The 27,663-nt window shown below is 44.2% G+C and overlaps 1 protein-coding gene across 4 annotated transcripts in view; it reads right to left on the reverse strand.

The window, feature by feature from the left end:
• INTS6 (integrator complex subunit 6) overlaps positions 1–27,663 on the reverse strand; it is a 95,376-nt gene that overhangs the window by 55,866 nt on the left and 11,847 nt on the right. For all 4 annotated transcript variants that reach the window (XM_054015146.1, XM_054015144.1, XM_054015149.1 and 1 more), the window contains one exon: positions 10,972–11,061. In XM_054015146.1, coding sequence (XP_053871121.1) covers positions 10,972–11,061 — 90 coding nt within the window. The remainder of the gene's footprint in view (positions 1–10,971; positions 11,062–27,663) is intronic.

Raw genomic sequence — 27,663 nt, forward strand, 5'->3', positions numbered from 1 at the left:
GCACAGCAGCTTAACTGAAGAGTAGTTCCTGCTTATCTTTATCCTTTGACAACTTCTGGGGTTCGTTTGGTGATTACACCATAAGAACTAAAAGTCAAAGACTTAACTTGGTAAGAGTTGCAATTTTTATGACAATATCACCTTTAATGTAGCACACAATGAGCAATTTAAAGAAGTGATTGAAGCACTTCACCTTGGATATACTACAGACAGATTTTAACGTTTAGGTCCACCACGACATGGTGCAAGAAGAGAGAAAAAAAATAAGAAGATTAAAATTAATATTAATGTAAGATGACATCTCATGTTCACTCAAGAACATCAATGTTCAACCACCATCCATACAGGAAAAAAATGCCTTCCTACTGCATGCTGTTGACTCATAGCATCTGAAGAGAACTATGAAGAACTTTTAAGCTGCTAACAATGCCATCCAAGAATACACAGTACTACACATCTTCCCCATTTTATTTTCATTGTCTGAACAAAGGACAAAGAAGAAATTACTAACCTTGTGCAGGTAACAATGGTTCTTCAAGATGTTTCCCCCCTATGGGTGCTCCACTGTAGGTATGCTTGCGTCCCTGTGCTGATGATGGGAGAACTTTTGTAGCAGTGTCCTTTGGGCCCCGCACATGTGCTGTCTTTTCTCATGCTGTGCCATGAGGCTAGCCAGCGCATGCAGGCTAACCCTCCCCATTTCCTTCTCTACCACAGAGTCAAAACAAGAACTTTGAATTAGAGGAAAGGAGAATGGTTGTTGAGCACTCATAGGAACACAGGTCTCGAAGAATCATCATTACTGCACAAGGTGAGTCATTTCTTCTTCCAGTAGTGTCCCTATGGCCGTTCCCAAGCAGTATCCCTTCTGGAGGTCAGGACTTCAGAGTTGAGTCTGCTACAGATGACAGCACCATGGAGCAGAAGACAGCTCAAAAGCAGAGTCCCCAGCGATGGCACAGTGTTCTGCGAAAGTGTGGACTGATGCTCATGTTGCCGCTCTCCAGATCTCTGAGATAATGACATCCTTGAAGAAGGCAACGGATGAGGAGATTGACCTTGTTGAGTGTGTACGAATGGCATCTGGAGGGATCATATGACAGACTTGGTAACAGTCTGATACAGTTTGAGAACCACTTGGAAAGTCTTTGGGCTGATATTGCTGAGCCCTTGGAACTTTCCGCTGTGCAGAGGAAGAGCCTAGGGGAGTTCCTGAAGGCCTTTGTTCTGTCCAGGTAGAAGGCCAGGGCTCTCCTGACATCCAGGTACACAATATAGCCTCCCTGTTGTCTTGGTGAGGCTTGGAGTAGAAGATTGGAAGGTGAATCAACTGATGTGAAAGTAGGAGGTTACCTTAAGGATGAATTTTGGATGCAGTCTGACTTTAACCGGAAGAATACCATGTAGGGAGTCTGCGCCATCTGAGCTACTATCTCTCCTATTCTCCTGGTCAAGATAATCACTACCAGGAAGGCCACTACCAGGATAGATACGTTAGTGAACAGGTGTCCATGGTTTCGAAGGGGAGCCTAATCAGTTCCTAAAGTACAAGATTCAGGTCCCATCTGGTGGCAGGAAGCCGAAGTTGAGGGAATAAGTTTACTATGCCCCTGAGGAACCTTTTTGTAGTTAGGTGTGACAGCACTGAGTACTCCTCTACAGGTTGGTGAAAGGCTTTAATAGCCACTAGATGGACCCTCAGAGAGCTTAGAGATAGTCCGTACCATTTTAGGGTTAAAAGCATAGTCTAGGATATGTAGAAGAATTGCAGATGCTGGGAAGATTTGTTGGGGCGTGCACCAAATCTGAAACCTGGACCATTTCTGCAGGTAAGTGCATCGTGTCTCTTGAACAGAAGCTTTCTAGGTGTTGGGAAAAAAACAGGAGCCATGCTTTGAGGCAGAGAATTCCAAGGTTGGGATGTAGGGTATGTCCTTTGCTCTGTGAGAGGAGGTGTGGAATCGCCGTGAGAGAGATCAGCAGACATGTTGCAAGCTGAGAGAGGTAAGGGTACCACGTCTGTCTCAGCCAAGTAGAAGCACTCAGAATGACACGAGCTCCATCCCTTTTTATTTTCAGCAGGACCTTTGACAGTGAGGGAAATGGAGAGAAGGTGTAGAAAAGGTCCCTGTCCCGGGGAGGAGGAGCGCATCACCTAAGGAGTGTTATCCCATCCCCGGTCTGGAGCAGTAGCATGGACACTTCTTGTTCAGCTGAATGGCGAACAGATCTGTAGACAGTGTCCCCCATCATCTGAATAGGTCATGAAGTACCTCTATATGGTGCATCTCACACTCATGGTCGTGTGGGAATTTGCAACTGATACTGTCCGCTACCGAGTTTTGTGTACCTGGAGGTATGCTGCAGACAGTGTAACGTCGTGGGAGATTTCCAAATCTATAATCTCATAACTTCTGCGCAAAGGAAGGCCGATCTGGCTCCCCTCTGCCAACTGATGTAGTACATACAGGCAACGTTGTCTGTCAGGATCTGTGTGTGTGATCAGTAGAAGAAAATGGGTACAGGCATTCTGACCACTCTCAGCTTCAGGAGATTGATGTGGAAGGATATCTTCATGGGCGACCATTTGCCTTGTGGCCTGAGGTCATTTAGGTGAACGCCCCAACCTATGAGTGATGTCTTGGTGGCAAGGAGCAATGCTGGTGACGTTTTCAAGAAGGGGATCCCTTTGCAAACATTGGCTGGGTCCTTCCACCAGTTTAAGGAGTTTTTGATCCTGGTGGGTAGTGACAACCTGTCCTTGTTTGGTATGTAAACCGAGCCAAACCATATTTGGAGGCATTGCATGTGAAGCCTGGCATGAGGTATCATCACCGTGCCCCTGCCATATGTCCGAAGAGTTGGAGGCAAAGGTTGACCAGTATTTGTGAACTGCTTTGAATGGGGTCTATGAGTAAAACTAAGGATAGGAACCTGTGTTGAGGTAAGAGGGCTTTGGCCTCTAACATGTCAAGGTCAGCCCCTATGAATTCCAGATATTGCACTGGAGTGAGGGTTGACATCTTGGGTGTTGATCTGTAGACCCAGGCCTATAAACAAATGTATCGTAGTGTCAGTGACGTGGTGAGCTTCCCAGAGACATTGGGCTCTGAGGAGACAATCATCCAGGTATGGATAAATCATTATCCCTTGAAAGCATAAATGAGTGGCCACCAATGAGAGAACCTTGGAAAATACTCTCGGGGCTAATGATAGACCGAAGGGAAGCAGTCTGTACTGGTAGTGGTCATGTCCCAGAGTGAATCTGAGAAATTGTCTGTGAGCTGGCAGATCGAGATGTGAAAATAGATGTCCTAGCGGTTGAGGACTGAAAACCAGTCTATCTGTTCCAATGCTGGAATGATCATCAATAAGGTGACCATCTTGAATAATTGAGCCTTGACAATCTTGTTGAGAGCTCTGAAGTCTAGTATGGGTCTCCAACCTCCCTTTCTTTTGGGTATTAGGAAATAACGAGAGTAGAACCCCTTCCCTCATAGATGTTGAGGTACTAGTTCTATGGCTCTTAGCTGGAGGAAGCGACCTATCTTGTGTCATAGTAAACTCTCGTGGAGAAGAGTCCCTGAAGAGGGATGAGGAAGAAGGTTGTGAGGGGGTCAGGAGGTAAAACTGAATGAAGTACCCAGTTCAGACAGTCTCATTGGTCTGATGTTATGCATTTCCAGGCACTGCGGAACACTGCCAATCAGTGGCCAAATGGGTGTGGAACAATGATCGTCTGTGTCAGTTGGGGGGAGTGGTCTAATGGTGCCTTGACCTGCCCATCAAAAGTGGTGTTTAGCTGTAGAGGGCTGGTATGAAGATTGTGGGCCAGATGTTTTCTGTTTAGGGAATTTCCCTTTCTTTATTTGCAGCTTATAGTGGAGCTGAGGTTGGTACTGACACATGCATGGTCTATGCTTGGATTGGGGACTAAATAGTCTCTTTTGTCCCAGTGTATAGATACCCAGTAACCAGAGGGTAGCTTGGAATCCTTCAGGATATAAAGGGAGGCAGCAGTTTTCTCAAAGAGCTTCGTGCCCTCAAAACAGAAGGTTCTCAACCGTGGATTGCACCTCTTTTGGGAATCCCGACAAATGAAGCCAGGACACTCGTTGCATCACCTCAGTTGTAGAGATAGACCTAGCTGCCATGTCAAGGGCAGACTGCAGCAATGTCTTTGCCACTAATTGGCCCCCCTGGATAATGGCCCTGAATGAGCCATGATGTGCTTCTGGCATTTTTTCAATAAAGTCATTCAGCTTAGAGTAGTTTATGTAATCATACTTTGCCGTGAGGGACTGGTAGTTGGTGATACAAAATTGTAGAGTGGCTGAGTATGCTTTTCTACTGAACAGATCAAAGCATTTCCAATCCATGTTGTAGGGAGAAGCCCTTGACTGGTGGTGTTGGCCGAGAGAGTTGACAGCATCCACAACGATGGAGTTGGGTGGTAATAGGAGAATAGGAATTCAGATTCCTTAGCAGGGACATATTTTTTGTCCGCTCACTTGCAGGTCGGGGCCACTGATGATGAGGTTTGCCACATGGTCTTTGCCAGGCCTAAAATGGCCTCATTAAATCAGGATGGCAATCTTTGAGGAGGCAGAATAGAGAATATCAAGGAGTTGATGGTGGGTATCCTTGACTTTCTCCAGTGGAATCTGGAGAGTGTCTGCCATCCTCTTTGCCAGTTGCTGAAAGAGATGGAAATCGTCCGCCAAAGATGGTGGAGAAGGCATGACAGCTTCATCTGGAGAGGAGGATATGGTCCTCAGAGTCACTTCCTTGTTACTGGCTTCCTGTTAGTCTAAGTTGTAAGGCAGTTCTGAACTCCTGGATTGTGTGGCCAAGGGAGTGTGCCACAAGGGTTCTCGGGCGAGGTTTCGAGCTCGAGAGGTATGTTGGCAGTATGCCGCCAAGGGTCCCAATATGGTCATTGGGGTGGTGGTGGAGCCCAGGGGTGGCCATACCAGAACGGTGGTGGTGGGGCCATCTGTGGATATATCCTTGAGCTCTGTTGATAGTGAGCCCCATATGGAGCTTGGGAGGAGTACTGCGACACTACTGCCTCAGACTCGCTGTCTGAACCTTCACTAGAAAGCACAGGGACATGGCATGGCAGCGGGGATATTTCAAGTAGAGGCTTGGTGCGGAGGTCTTGGTACCGAGAAGAGGGAATTCTGGTGCATCCAGAGGTCTCTTGAACAGCGGAGTTCTGTCTGTATCGATCATCCTGGCATCAGTGGCAGTGCCAGGGGGGATGGGAATCTTGTTCACACCAGTTACTTTCTATACAGCAGGATGGTTTGTTCCTGCAACCTCAATAAGGATTCTTTAAAATACAGCCAGCTCTCCTGGACTCCTTTCCCCCTCATGTTATTCTCCCAGGGAATCCTGCCCATCAGTTCCCTGAGGGAGTCAAAGTCTGCTTTTCTGAAGTCCAGGGTCCGTATTCTGCTGCTCTCCTTTCTTCCTTGTGTCAGGATCCTGAACTCGACCATCTCATGGTCACTGCCTCCCAGGTTCCCATCCACTTTTGCTTCTCCTACTAATTCTTCCTGGTTTGTGAGCAGCAGGTCTAGAAGAGCTCTGCCCCTAGTTGGTTCCTCCAGCACTTGCACCAGGAAATTGCCCCCTATACTTTCCAAAAACTTTCTGGATTGTCTGTGCGCCGCTGTATTGCTGTCCCAGCAGATATCAGGGTGATTAAAGTCTCCCATGAGAACCAGGGCCTGCGATCTAGCAACTTCTGCTAGTTGCCAGAAGAAAGCCTCATCCACCTCATCCCCCTGGTCTAGTGGTCTATAGCAGACTCCCATCATGACATCACCCTTGTTACTCACACTTCTAAACTTAATCCAGAGAATCTCCGGTTATGAGGAGAGGCTGAGGGAACTGGGATTGTTTAGTCTGCAGAAGAGAAGAATGAGGGGGGATTTAATAGCTGCTTTCAACTACCTGAAAGGGGGTTCCAAAGAGGATGGATCTAGACTGTTCTCAGTGATAGCAGACGACAGAACAAAGAGTAATGGTCTCAAGTTGCAGTGGGGGAGGTTTAGGTTGGATATTAGGAAAAACTTTTTCACTAGGAGGGTGGTGAAGCACTGGAATGGGTTACCTAGGGAGGTGGTGGAATCTCCTTCCTTAGAGGTTTTTAAGGTCAGGCTTGACAAAGCCCTGGCTGGGATGATTTAGTTGGGAATTGGTCCTGCTTTGAGCAGGGGTTTGGACTAGATGACCTCCTGAGGTCCCTTCCAACCCTAATATTCTATGATCAAGCCACCGCTGGTGTTACAGATGCAGGCTCACATACCAGGATCATCTTTTTAGAGGAGTGCTTACTCCTGTCTTTTGGTGCCAATGACTCGGTGCCCACGCCCATTGGGTCCATGTGCCTGTCAGCAGTACTGGTTACTGTTGGTCTCTGTGAGCCATGGGTGCCCGTCTGAGATGGTCTCAGTGCTCAAGTTAGCCACAAGCAATCACCATCTTGTTCTGTATCTTCGGACTCATGAAGGGGGCTTCCTGCTCTCTTCTTAGAAGATTTGTGAGAGGGTCTGCAGCCTGCTTCGACCAATAGCCCTGAGATGTAGAAAGCTGTAGGGAAGACATGTCTAACCAGGTGACTGAGGTTGGAGAGCTGCCGCCATGAAAACAGTCTTCTGGCAGAGCTCTATTTTTGTGGGATCCTGGCCAGAGCTGTTGGCAAAGACCACACTTCTGTTGTATGTGGCCTACCCCGAGGCAGTGAATGCATGGAGAGTGTTTATCTGCAATCAGGATTGCCTCTTTACAAGTAAGGCACTTCTTGAAGCCTGGCAAACAGAGCATAGGCTGTTGGTGGAAAGGGCACCTGACAGGGGAGAAAAGGTGGGAAGAAAAATAAAGTCTTTCTGTTTTTAAGAAAGAGAGAGAGAGAGAGATAAACTACAACTAGAAGACTAGGATGGATAAGTAGATTAAGATAAGTCTTAATGGACTGCTAATGGCTCCATCTCTAGCCAGGGTGGTTGAAAAGGAACTGAGGAAGGTTAGCCCACATGTGCTGGATAGGCTTGTGGCGTAGCACAAGGAGAGACAGCGCATGTGTGGGCCCAACGGATACTGCTACCAAAGTTCTCCGATCAGCAGCGCAGGGATGCAAGCACACTTACAGTGGAGCACCTATAAGGACTCTACTTTGAAGAACAACTTTCTAGGTGCAATTATTCTGAACATCCAATGTATTGGCACTCAGAACACTATTTACTACTCATTGAAACGGCAGTAGTGATTAACAGTGCTAAAGTTCAATAACTCCTAAAGTTATTCTGCAACCAGTAAGCCGAATGGCTAGTTAACTGAAAGGGGAGAGACTGATGCCCCAGCTTCTCAATGACACACTGTGGACCTCACAACAAGGTTATGTCTCTATTTGCGTTGAGTACCTCAAGAACGTTGAAATTTACAAAGAGCATGAAGACTTATGAAGACAAAGCAAGGAATTTTAAAGACACTAAACATAAAATTAATTGAAGGTGGTTTCAGAGGGAATTGACAGATTACATGCTGACAATATTACTGTCAATACCAGTGAAAATCTGGCTTAATCTAATTAACAAAGAACTGGAACCACACAAGAACAAAATCAAAAAATGATTCAGACATGTATTATGTTTCCATTACTTAACCAACATGCCCGATGACCTGTACAAAGGTTATCGGTTAAGACCAGAACAGAACCTGAAATATGGTTGGTAGTCAGAAGCTTCTTCCTGCTCTTCTAATTTTTAAAATTGAAAATGCAGCCCTCCAGGAAAAATTCTACCCCAAAACTACCTTTGCAAAGGAGGTTCTGATTGTGCAGGGGTGGCCAATCTGTGGCTCCGGAGCCACATGCGGCTCTTTAGAAGTTAATATGCGGTTCCTTGTATAGGCACCGACTTGGGGGCTGGAGCTACAGGCGCCAACTTTCCAATGTACTCGGGGGGGGGGGGTGCTCACTGCTCAACCCCTGGCTCTGCCACAGACCCTGCCCCCACTCCACCCCTTCCCGCACCCTCCCCTGAGCCTGCTATGCCATCGCTCTAAAGGTAGATATGACAGAGTGTAGGGCATATAACTGATTAGTGGACTGAGAGCTCAGCTGTTTGTGTTTCTTGTGTTTTACTTGCAGAACTACAAGCATTTCCTGTAAGAACAATTTCAGTCACACTGCTGATTATTGACTTAGAGTATCTTTGTCCAATAGCCCATTGGAATTAGAAACTTTTTAAAAAAAAACACACATGGGCTCTGAAAGTATGGAATGGATACATAACCCTCAGTTTCACAATTTATACAGGAGAGAATAAGTAAATTCTCTCAATAGTCAAATTGATATTTGCCCTGTAAGTCTCCTTTTGCTGCTGCAAGTGGCTAGAGTAGATGATATGTGAACATTTTCCCAAACAGAACCCGTCACTTGAAATCAGTCAGAGGGCACACCAAAGCCATGCATCCAGGTTATTGCTGTATATTTGGTATCTTCTACTGTATTCTTGTAATGAGAACAATAGACACCAATGCCCATTGGCAAGTCATATTGAAAGGCAGGTAGAACAAAAAGTAGCCACATTTGCACTGCATGATCCAGACTCTTCTGGATTGGTATGGCCAGAAGACTTGTTTAACCATAAGAAGCACTACAGTGCCATCCCTTGAGACTTCCATTATTAGACCAAGAACAGGATGGGAAAAATCATCGTGAGTGCACTGAGAGATTTCACAGTTGAGTGGTCTGATAGCAGAAAAGAAGTTACTTATATCACCACTCTGAGTACAATCCTAAGGGAAGGACCTCATCCAGCTGAGTTTCTCCCAATAACTCCTGAAATATCAAAGCAGAACAATAGTATTCGGATAACAGTAGCAAACGTTGCAGGAGCAGCTTGTAATATGAGAAAACACCTTCCCTTCATCAATGGACAAGAAGTGGTAGCCCATCTGCATATATAACAGTTCGTGTTCCAGCATGAAACCTGATTGGTAAAGGTCCGAGATCTCAGCAATGTACAGGAGTAGTTGAAAACCACTTTCAAGAACTATTGGTTAGTTTGCTCAGGAAAGAAAGGTTGGATACTAGGTGGTAATTTGCTAGATCCAAAAGGTACACAGGTGGCTTTCCTGATTATTGGCTGTGGTTGTCCGTCCAGAGTCAGGCCTTAAAAGCTTGTGGCTCCTTAACAGCAGCTAGGCTGGGGTACTGCCTTCACTCAGGGGATGGTAGGAAAACAGAAATATACAGACTGTTTAAAGTTAGTCTAGTAGTGATATTTAGACAAACTAATCACATCTGCATTGAAATAGACAGTGCAATTATAGAATGAACTGCCTACAGGATAGTGTCACTGTAGCCTTTGAAGAATTCTAAAAACATCTGGACTAACAGACTTATGGGAAGTCAGGAATAATCTCAAGGACCCTGAAGTCAACTTCATAATCAGATGCATTAGGATAATCTCCAATGCAGGAATCAAAAATATCAATGTTTCTCTGGGAGGAAAGTTATGTGAGCACACTTGGAGCAGTACTAGACTATCTCATTATTCAATAAGTAGGGGGGTGGGGGGGGACAGACTAGTCCAAAGACCAAAAAAGAAAACCCCAAACATCAAATATGCTAAAGCAGAAATCAAAATGAATTATAGACTACTTGCTAGTGGACCACAGACAGGTGGCTTGGCACATTATGCAACCTTGTCTTTTCTCCTACCCTGCTCCTTATCAACTTAAGTGCATTAAAAGAAAGCTAAAAATATATTTCACACTTTCTTAATATCACTTTTCCATGAAAGCACTTTCTCTAATTGCCACAGGAATGTAATACCAGGAAAACAGGAGAAAGTCTGCACAATTACAATTCAGAAGGGAGGTGGTCTGTAAGATAATCTCTATATTAAAATGTGATGCACCATACAAAAATGTTTGAGAACCTGTTGCAAGAAAAAAAAACACAACCCACCAGCACTGAAAGGGGCTCAGATATTAGCCTTTGCTTTTGAAAAGAGGGACCAGCTAACAATGTTTTTCTGTTTCAAGGCCTGTACGCATAAGAAACCAGACCAGAACCATTGTATCAGTAAAGAACTCCTCACCATTCATCTAAGAAGAGGATCTAAGAAGAGGATCTGACAATAAAAGCAGTTGGGAATGGTTGCAACTTCATAAGCAGGGAAGCTCATGCCATCTGGTGATGAAACAGCTTATTGCCTCAGAGTTTTAGCTATGGTGACCCTTAAAGTTTATTGTGAGCATGGACCCAGTATTTTAATCTTAAATATTCTAAGGTATAGGTGTGGATTTAATTTGAAATTAACTCCTCTTTAGCCCACCTTTTTGTTTTAGATTGCTATGAGACATTCCAGAGCCCAGACAATAATTCTAAACAGACAGCTATAAAATCCAGAAGTAATCTCTTCTTCTTCTGCACTTCACATGTCCCAACCTGCTCTCTGGTTCATGGTTCCCACCCTTGGAAGATCACTACATTAAATCAATCAGGTCTATACAAGTTATGTATGTTTACACATTTTCAAGATGTATATTCTTCAGTACAATAAAATTCATTCTGGTAAGCCCTTTAAAAAGTTATGTATACTCATTTGATAAGTGTATCGAACTAATATCCCAATTACCTTCAACAGAACTGTGTTGCATGTCTCTGCCAGTATTTTAAATCAGACTCTGAAACTGGCAAACTGAGTATTTTAGAAACTCTTCAAATCTGTTTAAAGATACTCCTTAAATATGCTCAAGTTTTTAGTGCTGAAAAGGCTTTCAAACCATTTCTAGCACAGTATGATTACATAAGAATGTCTCAAACTCAAGGAAACACTGTTTAAATTTGTCTCATGTACATTGGAACACGTTTAAATAACTGATAATCCTAACATATCAGCCTTCTGTCAAAAAGTCTGGTACAGTAGATAAACAGAGATTAGACCTTACCTCATCCTGTATCCCACTCGTGGTAGTTAATTTACTCCCATCAGTAACTGTTATAATTATTGCTGGCTCCAGAAAAAAAGGGTTTCTTCCCTAAAAGAAAGTGTAATTACATTAGAAATGCTACATTCAAATGTAAAAGGTTCTTGCTTAAACCCACAGTGGTGCACCAATGGCCCAATCCACCACCACTGAAGTCAAGGGAAATATTCCCACTGATTTCAGAGAGTGCTGGATTGGGGTCGTAGGTAGATGGTTTGGTTCCATGGCAATACTCTAGGCTATGAATAGGTTCCTCAATCTTTTACACCTGCAATCCTAGAACCAATATATATGCTACATATACCCAAAATAGGCATTTACATTTATTGACTATACATTTCATAATGTCATATGTTAAAGTAACAAAAAATGGTTAGTCTTTTTGAGAATTTCATTAATTGCACATATGCAAATACTAAATGGTCAATAAATCCAACAGTGTAGCTGTTAACAAGTGGAACATTATCTTCATAACCAGAAGATCTTGCAACTCCTTCCTCTACTACCAATCAAAAATTAAGATTTTCAGAATACTATACAATCACAAGAAAACATCTTCACAACCTAAAGGTTGAGAACTAATATTCTAGAAACAGAATTTAGAACTGGGTGGTCCCAGTTATTTGGGTCACATTCCAGAGTGATTTTCTCTCTCTTTCGCATGCACATCCACACACCTGTTTCATTAACTATTCAAGTCTTCATAAACATTGACAAGCTTTCTACATCAGCGCCATTTAAGATAGTGTCCAAAATTACAGAAGACATTTTGTGACCTTGTCTGTCAAAGTGGCTTGAAGGCCTTGAGGTCCTGTTCAACTCATAATTAAGCCTTGACAATCAGACCACCTGTGTTGCCACTGGCACTTCCCATTTCCACCACGAGACTTCCAGGAACCTTCAAGAAGAGGATCTAGCCAGTGTGTTCCATCCATGCATGCGTCAATTCAGAGCGGGTTACTATAATTCACTGTATCTGGGGTTGAAGATGGAATCCTGTGACAGCACCAGGAGCATCTCTCTGTTCTTTCTTCTGTCCAATGGTTTCCAGTCTGCTTCTGTTGACAGGTTTGCAAAATCTTTGGCTATGTCTACACTTAAAATGTAGCATTTTAAGTGAAAGCACTTACTGCAGCAACTGGAGAAGTTCTCTGATCACTATAAGTAATTTACCTCCCTGAGAGGCAGTAGCTAGGTTGACAAAAAATTCTTCTGGATTTTTCACACCCTTGAGAGACGAAGCTATGTTGAGAAAACTTTTCAATGCAGTTCTGACCTTTAAAAGCCATAACTGAGTCAGGATTCAGCTATATCAGAGACTACTTCTCCATCCATAATCCACCAAAACAGCTGTGCTCCTTTGGACAAAATAGTTTACAAAACTCAGGTCAAAGCTTTAGAGAAAGCACTTAGTCCAGGGATTTAGCTGTGCAGTGACATTCCAGATATTAGACATTTCCATGATCTGACCATTCAGAGCATGCTGCAAGACCCTCCTCTTTGATAAATCTTTCCCACCATAACCAATATATAAAAAAAACCTGTTTTAGGATAGAAATGCAAAAGAGTCCATGAAACTGCTCTGGACCTCATCATTCAGATTTAAATTTTTGTGTAAAAATACAAAACTAAGAACTACAGGTTAATCCTCAAGATATTTTTCCTAAATTTTTAACAGAGACTTACAAAATTTAATATTTTATTGCTACAGAGAACTTAAAACCTCAAGCACTGAAATTAAACAGTGAAGATCAATTTCTTCTGAGGGAAAAACTACATTATAAACCAATTTAACATTCATAAACTGTTTTAAGTAAATGTCTAAAGTACTCATTCTTTTTATTCAGTTTGCCAAGATCATCCAGTCTTGTTTTTAAGTTCTAAGCAACAGTTGTGGTATGCTATCCTGTCAACTAGTAGTTTATTACAACTGTGAAGCAAAAACTGAAAGCTAATTAGGTTGCAGTTCATTTAATTTAAAACAGATTTCATTATTACAGGAGGAGCTCTGAATCACTAGTAAAAAGCATTTGTACTACAGCTGATGAAGGAACAATGTCAATTTATACAGCAAAGGGACAAAAATATCTTTACCTAATCAGTATCATAAATTACATTAACAAGAAAGGGAACAGAGTCTTTTTCGTGACTATTTGTCCATCATGTTCCACATCTAAACTCTTCCAGATCAGCAATCCTGTGTGAATCATCAAAGTATTACACTACTGTCTTTGTTTCTTTTAAGAGGAACAACCCAATTTTTCAAAACTTCCTATTTGGATGCTTTTATGTATCTCTAATGGACAAAGTATTTTCTCCCAGTCTTATACAAGGGCTGGTCTACACTGAGGGGGGGAGGGAAGGGGAGATCGATCCAAGATACGCAACTTAGCTGAAGTCAAAGTATCTTGGATCGAATTACCTGGGGTCCACACGGCGCGGGATCGACGGCCGCGGCTCCCCCATCAACTGCGCTACCGCCGCTCGCTCTGGTGGAGTTCCAGAGTCGACGGTGAGCGCGTTCGGGGATCGATATATTGCATCTTAACGAGACGTGATATATCGATCCCGGATAAATCGATTGCTACCCGCCGATACGGCGGGTAGTGAAGACGTACCCCAGGCGTTGGTGCCCCTATACTCTAGTAAAATCCAGGCTTACCTGCAATTACTTTGGGCCTAAGCCTGAAGACATTCAGGCAAACTTCCCACTGATTTTTTTTTTTTTTTAAACTGATCGAGGAACCTTTCTTGCCTTTTAATTTCACAAACATTTTAGCTATAAGACAGCTGACTACGGAGGTATTTATTCAAGAACTACAAGGAGTCTGGTGGCACCTTAAAGACTAACAGTCTTTAGTTACTGTTAGTCTTTAAGGTTCCACCAGACTCCTTGTTGTTTTTGTAGATACAGACTAAAACAGCTACCCCCTGATACTTTATTCAAGAACATTGCTGTTATTACAGCTATTTACCTAAAAGAACAAAAATCTATTGTTCACTAGCAAAATATGTAAGAACAAATTATGCTTAAGGTTGCTGATCTTACACACCTTTATAGAGATGACTAGAACAGTCAACTGCCAAATCAGAATTCTACCTCCTTGTAATGGTGTTGGCACCTGCCTCTCACGAGCGCCCCCTTTCTCTGGCCAACGGTTCTCTCGGCTGGTCTTCAGTGACTTACCCCCCAACTGAGCCATATACACTGGCCCCCCTTCCAAGGTATACAGTCCCGAGTTCTTATCATGGCCCTGGTATGGGGCCATAGCTCTTAGGCTTCTTCCCAGAGGCACTGCCTTCTTCAGACACGCAGCTGTTGCCCATCTCCGTACCCTCAGCTGGTGTCCTTTTCAGCAGCCCTCCCGGGGCTCATTCTGCAATCAGACCAGCAAAAGCCATCTCGGTACTCTTGTCTGGCCAAGTTCTGTGCTTAGTCTGCTCATAAAAAACGGTTACTCACCTTCTAGTAACTGAAGTTCTTCGAGATGCGTGGTTCATGTCCATTCCAAGCAGGTGTGTGCGCGCTGCGTGCACGCCAGCCGGAAGATTTTACTATAGCAGCGTCCGTAGGGTCGGCTCCGCCGCCCCCTGGAGTGTGCCCTCATGGCGCTGTATATAGGGGCCAGCCGACCCCCACCCTCTCAGTTCCTTCTTGCCGATACTCCGACAGAGGGGTAGGAGGGTGGGTATTGGAATGGACATGAACACCACATCTCGAAGAACAACAGTTACGAGAAGGTGAGTAACCATTTTTTCTTTGAGTGATTGTTCATGTCCATTCCAAGCAGGTGACTCACAAGCCCGAGTCTAGGCAGTGGGGTCGGAGGTCACTGCAGACTGAAGGACTGCACAGCCAAATGCACCATCCTCCCTGGCCTGGTGCGTGATGGCGTAGTGCGCCGTAAAGGTGTGGACTGAGGACCAGGTGGCCGCTCTACAAATTTCCTGCGTCGGACCTGGGCCAGGAACGCAGCTGAAGAGGCCTGCGCTCTCGTGGAGTGGGTCATAATAGACGGGGCTGGTATATTGGCCCAACTGTAGCACTCCTGGATGCAGGTTCTGATCCAAGCCAAGATTCGCTGTGATGTGACCCGGAGCCCTTTGATTTTATTGGCCATGGCGACAAAAAGTTGGGTTGACTTCCTGAAGGATCTTGTCCTTTCGATATAGAACGCGAGAGCCCTGCGAACGTCCAGGGAGTGCAGTCTACGCTCCTTCGCAGAGGAGTGTGGTTTTGGATAAAATACCGGGAGAAAAATGTCTTGACCCATGTGAAACTGGGAAACCACGTTAGGCAGGAACACTGGATGCAACCTGAGTTGGACCTTGTCCTTGTGGAAGACTGTGTATGGAGGTTCAGATGTTAAAGCTCTGAGTTCTGACACTCTGCAGGCTGATGTGATAGCCACCAAAAACGCTACCTTATATGAAAGATATAACAGCGATCACGAAGCCAGCGGTTCGAAGGGGGGCCCTGTGAGGGCGGACAGGACCAAATTGAGGTCCCAAAGCAAGGACAGGTTGACGAATATGCTGGAACAATCTATCGAGGCCCTTAAGGAACCGTCCAACGAGTGGGTTCGCAAACACTGAGGTCCCCCCACTCTCCAGGGTGGAACACCGAGATTGCAGCAAGGTGTACTAGAACTGACGAGAGAGTTAGTCCCAGATGTCTCAAATGTAGCAAATAGTCCAATATGAGAGGGATCAGGGCGAGCAAGGGGGCCTGACCCCGTTGTGTGGCCCAGAGGGAGAAGTGCTTCCACTTGGCCAAGTACGTGGTCCTTGTCGAGGGTTTCCTGCTGCCCAACAGGACCTGTCTGACCTGATGAGAGCATTGCAACTCTACTGGGATTAGCCATGGAGCATCCAAGCTGTAAGGTGCAGTGACTCCAGGTTTGGGTGAAGGAGGCGACCGCGATCCTGCATGATCAAGTCCGGTAGTAGGGGCAACCTGAGTGGCACCCTTGTAGACGTGCAGGAGAGAGACGTGTACCAGTGCTGGCGCGGCCACGCAGGTGCTATCAGGATGAGCCGAGTGTGATCTCCACGGGTCTTGAGGATTACTCTGTGAATCATGGGAATCGGGGGAAAGGTGTAAAAAAGCCCATCTGCCCAAGGGAGGAGAAAAGCGTCTTTTAGGGACCCCGGACTGTGTCCCAGGAGGGAGCAGAATTGGCAACACTTCCTGTTCTAGCTAGAGGCAAACAAGTCCACCTGGGGATGACCCCAGAGTCGGAAAATTGAGAGAACTATATCCGAGCAGATAGACCACTCGTGACCCTGGAACAAGTGGCTGAGCCCGTTGTGCGTGCCCGGGAGGTAGGATGTTGTCAGGTGAATTATGTTCTGTACGCAAAAGTCCCATAATGCAAGGGTAACTTTGGAGGCCGAGAATGATGTTGGATATAGTTCGGAATATGGCCTCTGGGAGATATGCTTTGGCCTGTGTCGAGTCCAGAACTGCTCCAATGAAATCGATTTTTTGAGTTGGAGATAGTGTGGACTTGGCCTCGTTGAGTAAGAGGCCGAGTGAGCGGAAGATCTGCCCGATGACCACCTGAGCCTCCACCAGTGCCTTGGTCCTGCCCTTGATGAGCCAATCGTCCAGGTAGGGAAATACCTGGATCCCCTGTCTGCGCAGGAAGGCTGCCACAACTGCCATGCACTTCGTGAAGACCCTCGGAGCTGCTGACAGACCAAAGGGCAGAACCGTAATCTGTAGATGGGCGTTGCCCACGAGAAACCTGAGGTAACGCCTGTACTGAAGGATTATCGCGATATGAAAGTATGCGTCCTTTAAATCGAGGGCAGCATACCAGTCTCCTGGATCCATGGAAGGAATGATGGAGGACAGGGAGACCATGCGGAACTTGAGCTTCTTCACAAACTTGTGGCGTCTCAACAAATCCAGAATAGGTCTGAGGCCCCCTTTCGCTTTCGGAATTAGGAAATATCGAGAATAGAAGCCCTTGCCCCGTAGCTCCTGAGGAACCTCCTCCACTGCCCCTGATGAGAGGAGGGACTAAACTTCTTGAAGTAGAAGTTGCTCGTGAGAGGGGTCCCTGAAGAGGGACGGAGAGGGGGGTTGGTGGGGCGGGAGGGAGAAGAACTGGATAGCATATCCCTCCTCTACCGTGCAAAGCACCCAAGCATCCGACGTGATCCGGGCCCACGCACGATAGAAGGGGGACAGACGTGACGAAAAGGTAAGGTTGGACGGATCCTGGGTTCTGACTGGGAGGTTGTCCTCGACCAAGCCATCAAAATGGTGGTCTAGGCCCCTGTGTAGGCCTTGGTTGGGCAGATGACTGTCCGAAGGGCTGCTGTTGTTGCCTCCACCTGCCCGTTCTCGGCCTTCTATGCAAGGCATCCCCTCGATTTTGAGGCTGGTACGGTCGAGGGGCCTGCGGCGGCCTGAACTGCCTACGCTGAGTAACAGGGGTGTGTAGGCCTAAAGAACGGAGGGTGGTTCGTGAATCCTTTAGGCTATAGAGCCTCTTATCAGTCTTTTCCGAGAAGAGCGTGGGCCCTTCGAAGGGCAGGTCCTGGATCGTCTGTTGGACCTCGTGAGGGAGGCCGGAAACCTGAAGCCAGGCTCCGCGCCTCATGACCAGACCAGTGGCCAACGTGCGTGAGGCTGAATCGGCCGCGTCCAAGGCCGCCTGGAGGGAAGCCCGGGTAATTAATCTCCCCTCTTCAACAAGGGCCGAAAACTCGGTTCGCGAGTCTTGTGGGAGGAGGTCCGTGAACCTAGACAAAGCCGAGCACGTGTTGTGTCCATACCGGCTCACTATGACTTGCTGATTGGCAATGCGCAACTGCAGGCCCCCGTTGACTATACCTTGCACCCGAAGAGGTCTAACTTTTTAGCCTCTCTATTTTTAGGTGTAGTCCCCTGAAAACCCTGGCGTTCCCTCTGGTTGGCTGCATCTACCACTAGGGAGTCCGGTGGGGTGTGTGTATAAAGATGTTCATACCCCTTGGTTGGAACAAAATATCGCCTCTCAGTCTTTTTGGCCGTAGGGGCCAACGAGGCTGGAGTTTGCCACAAGGTGCGGGTTGTGTCCGCAATGGTTTTTATGAGAGGTAGGGCTACCCTAGATGGGCCTGACAGGGTCAGGATATCAATCACGGGATCTGTGTCCACCTCGACCTCCTCAGTCTGTATTGAGAGGCTTTGGGCCGCTCAAGTAAGGAGCTGTTGGAGGATCCTATTGTCCTCTAGGGCTGGTGCCGCTGAAGTTCCGCTACTGCCTTGTCTGGAGATGAAGAGAAAGATGTCCCCTGCAGAGGGCCTTCATCTACCACCTCTCCCTCTACGAGGGCCTGCGGCACATGGTACTCAGGCTGCGCGGCCGGTGCGGGCTCAAGATGCGGCACCACGGCTGGTACCAGGGTCGCCACCGAGCGACGAGGTGTGCTGGACGGTGCCTGCGCTGTTGGGAGCAAGGTCCCCGTCAGTGCCGTTGTTTGACCAGGGGGCGCCATGTCCCTTTGTGGCACACTCCTGTCAGACGGCAGTGCCGGTGGTGGTGGCATTAGCGGCGGGGCTGCCAACATTGAAGAGACAGATGCGGCTCATGAGCGGGGTCCGTACGCCTGACCCACTGACTGATGATAGGCCCACGGCATCCAGAACGGCCACTGGGGGGGGGCGATTGCCACTGCTGCTGCGGTGGGTACGGTTCGGTACTCGTACGCGAGGACGATCGCCTGTTCCTCGATCTGTTAGAGCGATACGAGTCCACCTCCGAGTCAGAAGTCTCTGAATAGGAGGACATAGGAGGCGCGGTACCCACTGTCGCCGGAGGGGGTGCTTGCACCAGTGCCGCTAAGGTGACGCGGCGTGGAGAGCGCGGCGAGAGCATTGCCGGTTTGCCCCTAAACTGGTAATGGGGCGGAGCGGTAGCCAGAGGGTCTCTGCACCGGTGCGGTGACGCCAGCACCGGGAGGCTCGAGAGGTCTGATGAGGTCTCGAACGCCTCCGGAGTCAATGGGAGGCGCACCTCCTCCATCATGTCCAGGGATCTAGGTCTTTCCGGACTCGACCGTACCCTCTCCGGGCGGGAGTCAACGGGATGGCCAGATGGGTCTGCGGCGTGAGTTGTCCTATAACACTCATGGACAGAGCCGGAGCTTTAGAGTCCCGGTGGGGAGATTGTTCCGTCAGCGGCCTGTTCTTTTTAACCGGCACTGGTGATGGAGAGTGGCGTCTTACAGAGGATGGTTTCTTATGCGCCGACTCTCTCCGGTGCCGGGGTTTCGGGGCCTTGGTCTCACGACTTATCTCCGGTGCCGGGGCACTGCGCACCGAGGATGAAGTGCTGGGTGCCGGCTCGGAAGGCCCAGGATCTGATTGCGGCCGCAGTGCCGCCTCCATTAGGAGGACTTTAAGTCTCTGCTCTCTATCCTTGAGTCCTGGGGCCAAAAGCCCTGCAGATACTGCACCTATCCCTTTGGTGGGTCTCTCCAAGGCACCTTAAGCATGAAGAGTGCGGGTCACTCTTCGGCATAAATTTCCCACAGTCCCGGCAGAATTTGAACCCTGGGGACCCGGGCATGCCCCAGCGGGGCGACGAAAAGTTGTGGAACCTCCCCCCAACTAATATCTAACTAACACTAAACTAACTAACTATTTACAACAATGACAGAACACTGCCATGATTGCTGAAGAGCAAGCGAAGTTCCAGCTAGCCGTCACCGGCGGTAAGAAGGAACTGAGAGGGTGGGGGGTCGGCTGGCCCCTATATACAGCGCCATGAGGGCGCCACTCCAGGGGTCGCCGGAGCCGACCCTACGGACGCTGCTATAGTAGAATCTTCCGGCTGACATGCATGTGGCGTGCACACACCTGCTTGGAATGGACATGAACAATCACTCGAAGAAGAATGACCTTTTGATGGTCCTGCTGCTCTTCTATCCAGCCAGGCACTTGGTCTTTGGCAGCCTTCCCTAGACTCGGTTTGTCTGATGAGCTCTGTGCAGTGAGCTGTCCTCAGTCCAGCTGTTCGTCTAGCCAGCGAGGCACCCAGTCCTCCCTCATTGAGCTCCACACAGCAACTGATGGATCTGCTCTGCTGCTTGCCTTTTATCTGGCCCTTCTGGCCCCTTATTGGTCATGCCAGCAACCCCTCTGATTGGCTGCTCCTCTGCAGCCACTATAGGCTGCCTGGAGGACTATTCAGTGCTCTACTCTGGGGCAAGGTGATGCAGGGCTGTGAGGCCTCCAGACCTAGTCCACCCAGCCACACTTCTGCAAGGGTTGATGACACTGAACTGGTCTACACTGATGCGCTATAATTTAGATGCTGGATATATTTCTTGGAAGTCAAAGACTGTAGATTAATGCAACAGCTGCATTTCAGTTGTCTAGGAGACCACAGAACGAGGCTAAAGATGAGCTGAGTTCAGGACCCCTTGTACCTCATGCAACAGTTTGTAACATCATGAACACCTACAACACTCTGCCTTAAGGAATGATATCATTTGCAATGGGTAAATATTGGGAAAAGATTTCTGCTCAAAATGTTTTTTATTAAAATTTCTCTATTTTCTGACCAATTATAGAGGTCATCAACTCTTGAAGGAAACAGGGCAATCCTGATTTACCAGACATGACTTTTCAGTTCATCTGTAAGAAGATATGCAGGACAAGCAACTTTAAATCAAGTACTGTAAAAAAATATTTACACGTAAGTTATCAGAAGTTGCACGGGACTAAAAAGTTGCTTTTTCACGTAAATGGAAGGCTATACCAAGCTATTTATTACACAGATGTCTCGGTAGAATTTTATTTACTTCTCTAGAAGTCTTTGTTTCCAATTTCAAAACAATCATTCAAATCCATTTTGCCACTGGCCTTTGTCCAATAGAGTATTAAAGTCCTACACAATAATATACTTATCCCAAAAAAACCAAATCCTTTAATAGACTTATGATATTAAGATAGACTTATGACCCTTGAAGGTGAATATGTATATCGTATCTGTAGAGTTTTAAACATTAATTTGTTATATTTAATGCTGTACATAAGGCTGGCGAGAAGCAATGAACAGCAAATTCCAACTCAGCCTGCAGTAAACTGAGAAATTTACTTAATCATCATCTAAATAGGCTTCCTCACAGACAAGTTCCTTAAAGAAGGTGCATTATTGATGATTCTAGTTGATGAATTCAGAGTGGCAACTCGCTCCTGTAGAGACTTCAATTGATTGTGTCAAATAGACAACTAATTAGCTCAGCTGGCATTTTTCAATAGCTTCCAATACTCAGTAGCTACTAGAGTTCTTATCTTGCCGCAACTTCTTTGGAATAATTTTCTTCCTATTCTAGAGCCTTCTAGTAGGGGTGAAAAGAATATCCAAGATCGAGGAAGAAGCATCTGATGGCAGACTGACTCATTCTATTCCTTTAGCAGATATTATCCGGGAAGTGGAGAAGAAGTTTAAATTTCTCCCCTTCACTCACAACCTGCACCATCAAGCGCAGATGTGTACTGAAGTGAAAAGAAAAGGTAGTTGCTCCATTAGCTCAGCATAGCAAGTTTTAAAGAAAATTCTATTTGAAGTTGGCATAAATAACAGGGAAAACTTGAAATCTGTTAGACTAATATGAAATATACTGGGAAACGAGGGCTTCAAACTCTTAGAATGAAAGTACCAGTAAAACAGTAACAAGTTAGTACCTTAATTACTGTTAACACGATATCCCAATACATCACACAAAATTATTTTTTGAATAGTTAAAATGGTATGTTTTTTTGGCCCACATCATGAGGAAATTAAATCATGATGTTAGTTATCACTTTAGCAAATTGGGGTATGTAGTCCACTGATCCCAAGGTTCCTTGACCAAGCAGGGACTGGGAACTCTTTACAGAGCTCTTAAATAACTCCCTCTATCCATCACAAGCCACATCTAGCACACTTTGGTCAACATGACACCTTTTGAAAGGAACCCTGGATCACCTCTGAAAGACTACAATAAGAATAAAGTTACTGATAGAATGTCATGATTTTACAGTGTAACAAACCATTTCACCATTATGTGCAAATAAGTTTAGAGATCAATGAAAGCTGACCCAGATGCATCTATGTAGATTCTGAACGTTTAAAAAGTTTATTATAGGTAAAGCAAATGAAGGGTAAAACTCGCATGAAATGAAAAAGAAACCTTGCATATTCCACCTTACAAGATGATTAGGTTCTCAGTGTCTTAAGAATTAAAGGACAAAGTACCTAAATTCCACTGTCAAATCCATCAGGAAGTCAAAAGTATCTATGCAGGAAGCCTACAGCCATAGGACCTGGATTTTAACCTGAGGAGCCTGATATTAGACCAGAAAGGTAACTAGTCTATTAAGTATCAGAGGGGTAGCCGTGTTAGTTTGAATCTGTAAAAAGCAACAGAGGGTCCTGTGGCACCTTTAAGACTAATAGAAGTATTGGAGCATAAGCTTTCGTGGGTGAATGACCACTTCAGACGTCTGATGAAGTGGTCATTCACCCACGAAAGCTTATGCTCCAATACTTCTATTAGTCTTAAAGGTGCCACAGGACCCTCTGTTAGTCTATTAAAGTAAACTAAAAGACTTGTGGATGGAAAGGCCATTCTTCCAAGATCAGAAAATGATCCAATCTGATTTCTGCTTTTCAATCTGAGAAGTTTATCAGAAGGCCCATGCAACAGAGATCTTGTTGTACTGAGAACAACCTGATTGCTCTGGATGCCTCCATTCATTTCCACATACAACAGCTCCATCTGTCATACTTCACTGATAAAAAAGGGCCAAGTAGATCCCTGTCAAGGTGCTTGCACCATGTTCCTGACTTTGTTAAGAGATCTCCTTCAGCCTCCTCTATTCCCTCAGAGACAAATTTCCCTAACTAACTAGGGTTTCCAAAAAATACCTCCAGTTGGCCAGATTAGCTTCAAATTAGTGGAGGTCTACAGACTACCATTTTCACTGGCCCTGAAATTTGTGATCTATAACAGGGAAATCATTCATTTATATTTGCTTTCCTCTCTCTCACTGCCGGCTGTCAACCAGTAGCTGAAGGAATAACGTTAGTTTCCTCAACTGGTCTGGAATTTTCCTTTTAGCAGGAATAAAGAGACATTTATGCTGTATATTACAGTACCACCTAGGAATGCAACCAAGGGCCAGGAACCCACTGTGTTAGGCACCATGCAGACAAGTAACAAAGGGAACAGCCCCTGTTCCAAACAACTTGCACAATCTACAAGGTTCCAGGTGAGAAACAAAGGACTGATGATTGTAAACTGGCAACATAACATATGACATTTGATAAAGCAAAGCAGAGTGTGAAATAACTAAAAGTTCAAAGTTGTAATAATTCTCAGTATAACAAGGAGTTATTGTCCTCTACTGTTTTTCACACAGCAATCAAAATGTTTTAGATTATGTCTCTTTGATAGAAAGAGGGACTGAATGGTGGAATCAGAAGGTTCTGTAACAATGGAGTACAATTTGGGCAGTTAAGAGAATGAGAAAGTAACTGCAACAGCAAAAGTCTGAGTAGAAAGAGCAGGACTTTGCACCAGTGAGGAAAAGGTGAACGGGACATGTGAAAAGAACATATGTGAAAGTGTGCTGAAGAAAAGAGGGTCAGGGACTCAGAGCAGAGAAAACCAGCCAATAGAGGGGAGGAAGTAGCAAAGGAGTATTCTGGCAAAATCAGATTCTCTCTTACTCCACTGAATATTGACTGCTAATATCTTGGGTTTAAATATACAGAAACAAATCTACCTTCACTCTTTTCAATAAACACTTAAATTCATCCTCATATGACAATAACTCATTCTAGTGAGGGATAAAATTAGTTCAGGGGTCTGATACTACCACATACTGTAGTAAACTAATGGATTTTGGATCATCCATACCTAATTATTTAGCAAGAGAAGAAAGAGCTCCCTCCCTCTATAGACATCTTAAATCATAATCATCATCTGTAAATCCAAGTCAGCTGTACAATTTCCACCAAGTATCTGGGTTGGAAGAGGCATGGTAAGGAAGAAACATGCACAAAGCTTTAGAAATGCCAAAGTCCAGAGCTTTGCAATAATATGGAGAATCTTCAACAGTGAAATAAAAGTAACAAGAACACACAGCAAGATTAATACAAGCATACTTTAAAATTGAAGGCACTCAGATTTGATTGAGGAAACTGGGGAATTACTTTACTTCGCAGATCTAAAATAAGCATCAAAAACTTAATCTTGTAGGAGATGACAAAAATATTGGGCATAAAATACTCTGCCTTCTTGGCTTTAAGGAAATGATTTGATCTCAGTATGAAAAAAATGAAATTCTTTTAGAAAAGTCTTCCAAGAGGTATCAATGAAAAGGCTGTAGGCAGAAGTGGATAGAAAAGCCTCTGAGATTTAAAGAATCGGGGAGCAAAGAGTCCAGGTGGCTACCCCCATCTAACTAGGTTTACTGTTACCATCAATGTGGAATCTTTTCTTGTTTTTGCTGTGTCTCTCAACTGTCAAACCCACAGATGTGGTCTGATATCCCTCTGCTCATTATTGAGGGGATAGAGAAGCTGAATATTTAAGACATCTTTTCTTCCAACTGTTTGCAGACTGTTTGAGTCAGACAGGCATCAACAAGAAAAAAGTTTAAATAAAAATAATATCCCATCAATTAATAATCACATTTCACTTCCTTGGTAATGTGTATTATGTTTACTAGTTCTTTAGTAATCTACAGTTTACCAGGAGAGAAGGGTAGACAGACATATCTATAATGTAAAAGCAGCATTTACTTTTTGTTCAAGCCTTCATTTTGTATTAAACAAAAGTAGTACAAACCTAAGTTTACTTCTGTCTAAGAGTCATCTTTAGGAAAATTCAGCTAAATTAAAAACAGAAAAATTATACTAGCAGGACATCATAGATGCATATTTAAGTGCAAAAATAAAAGGAAATGCAAAGTTAAGGTTCTCATAGGATTTGATAACATTAATCCTCCCACATTTGCAAATATTGCAATTACTAACTAGGCTACTGAATGCAAAGTTAAGTACTATTGTAACTACTATATGTGTAATAAGGGTGAACTACTGTCTCCAATAACCTTTTTGTTTTATCTAACCTTACTGTATTAACTAATTTTGCACCGAACAATTCAAGTCAGGTATGAGCACAAACCACACACTTAATACTTGTGACTTTCAAAACAAATTACATACTGTTCTGTAGAACCACAAAGTTCACAAACTTCTGCACTCAAAACACTGATCAAAATAGGACAACGAGCCGAGTGACTGTTATTCTGATACACCAACAACCGTCTTACAAAATTTGTTTATATCTATCATTTCTTGTATCAGATCAATGCAGGGTCACCATCTACTAGTCTGAGTCTCAGAAATTTAACAGAAAACCATACAGAGATGTTAAGATAATCCTTATGACTGATATTCTGTACTTCAGTCAAGTTACAGTAGTCTTTAATCAGTGACTCCTGTAAATATTGTAAATTAACAGGGACAAGCTTTCTTTTATAGCATTGATCCCCTAACAACAAAAATTATCATTTGAAGGTATAAGTAATGAATCAGGTGACAATGTCTCTAAAACCTCTGTAATCAAATTAAAAATATATTATTACGATGACCATATATGATCCTATAATTTTGCTTTGTAATTGCATAGCTAGCCAGCAGAGGGAGCACAAGTTAATAAATATATCCCCAGAGCTGTGCTGACCATCATATAGTTAAACAAAGAACTAAATTAATCAAGGGCACATTTTGCATGTATACAGCACTTTTCATCCACAGATCTCAAAGCACATATGAGATAGGTAAGCATTTTTTAAACAATGCATTAACAGAAGTAGAAAGATTAAATGACTTTTCCAAGGTCAGAATGATGCAGAGATCAGGCATAGAATGCTGGTCTCCTGAGTTTTAAGTCCCCTATTCAAGCCACTAGATCACAAGACAGCCATTCACAAATACTGTAGTAGCATTTGGCTCACTACCCTCACAAAATTCTCTTTAGGCTAATTACAATTCCACCTACATAAAATTTTTCCCACTCTGTCAATGGCATAGAGTAAATTTTGCTTACTTGGATAGAGAATTACTGGGTGCTTCAGATGGCTGCCATCTTGTACCCTAGAGGTAGCTGCAGTACAGTAGTAGATTACATGATCTGTGTATATGCAGTTTGTATAGTCATTCTGTAGTGACATTTAGAATCTTTGGACAATAAGGTGCTAGAACATAAAGTGAGTGAAAAGTGACACACAACACGAAATAGTCACCAAATGGTATTACATAGCAGAGCATACATACAACATGAGACTTCTGATAATCCCTGATCAAAACAAACTCAAACTCATAACTGAAATACACCATTCAGTTACAGTAACAGCATTTTTTGCCTAGTTTTTATGCTTAGAAACAGACAGCTTCATGAAAAGGTTGCTATATTCACTACATAAAACATCTGACAACTTTTCAAAGAGAAACTCCAAAATGGTCAAAAAATGGCTCTTGCAAACCAGTGAAATCATGCTGTGACAAATGTCACAAGATTGAAAACTGAGCAACAGAGGGGAAGGAATTTGTATTTTCAATGGTCAAAACTTTGTTTTTAACAAAAATTTAACACCAATGGCTAGCAGTTGGGAGGGAAGAGTTACCTTAAAAATTTAGCAATACGCACAACCTCTACAACTAATGGGTGAAAGCTCAAAACATCTTCTGAGAACCTCTCACCCTCCCCCCCCAGAAGTCCTCCAGAAAAAACAGGAAAACTCAAACACAACATTCCTAATTATATTTTTAAAACACCCAAAAGTTTGACATTCTGAATATACCATAAAGCAGCAAAAAGGTCCCAACACGAGTTTTCAAAAATCCCTCTGCAGTTCACTTTTTAAACTTACATTTTTCTAGCTTTGCCTGCGTTTGTAAATTTCTGAAACCAAATAGCCATACAGACAATTACCAGCACATCACATCTATCTTGAACTGTGCAACTGGCCGCTTAATGAAACATTTTACTGGGGGTGCTTGGTGCCACATTTTTAAAAGTTCATAATTTAAATTTTTTCTGAGCTCACAAGTCTAACTAAGAAGGTACTGCTTATTAAGACTGTTTAGCTACAACTGTGAAACTTCAGCCTCTTTAGAACTGTTTAAAAAGATGGTCATTTTGTTTTATACAAACTAGAAAAATGTTTATTCTCTAATAACTCAACGAAGCCTGATGAGCTTCTGCTCAAACACAAAAGGGCCAAGCACAGAAGATTCAATACAAAAGGTACAACATTTTTCTGTGTATGTTAATATGCATGTATAGAGATGGGAGAAGACGACTCAATCAAAATGGAAGCACACATCTCACTGAAAACCAATGGGACTTGCAATCCTAAGTCCTACAGACCCTTTTAAAAATCCCCGACACACAAAAAATCAAAATGGATCAGGGAGATAAGTGAGAGGGAAATTATGTAAGAACTAATTTAAGTGAATGCTAGCTAAAGGATTATATAAATTATTTTAACTTTTTGGACAGTAAAGTTTAAAGTGCTGTAAGTTCGACTACTTCCCTGATAAATGTCAAGAAATAATAAAATCCTTGAATCCTGAATAATCTGTGATAATC

Source organism: Malaclemys terrapin, chromosome 1 (genome assembly GCF_027887155.1).
Source record: "Malaclemys terrapin pileata isolate rMalTer1 chromosome 1, rMalTer1.hap1, whole genome shotgun sequence".
NCBI lineage: Eukaryota > Metazoa > Chordata > Testudines > Emydidae > Malaclemys > Malaclemys terrapin.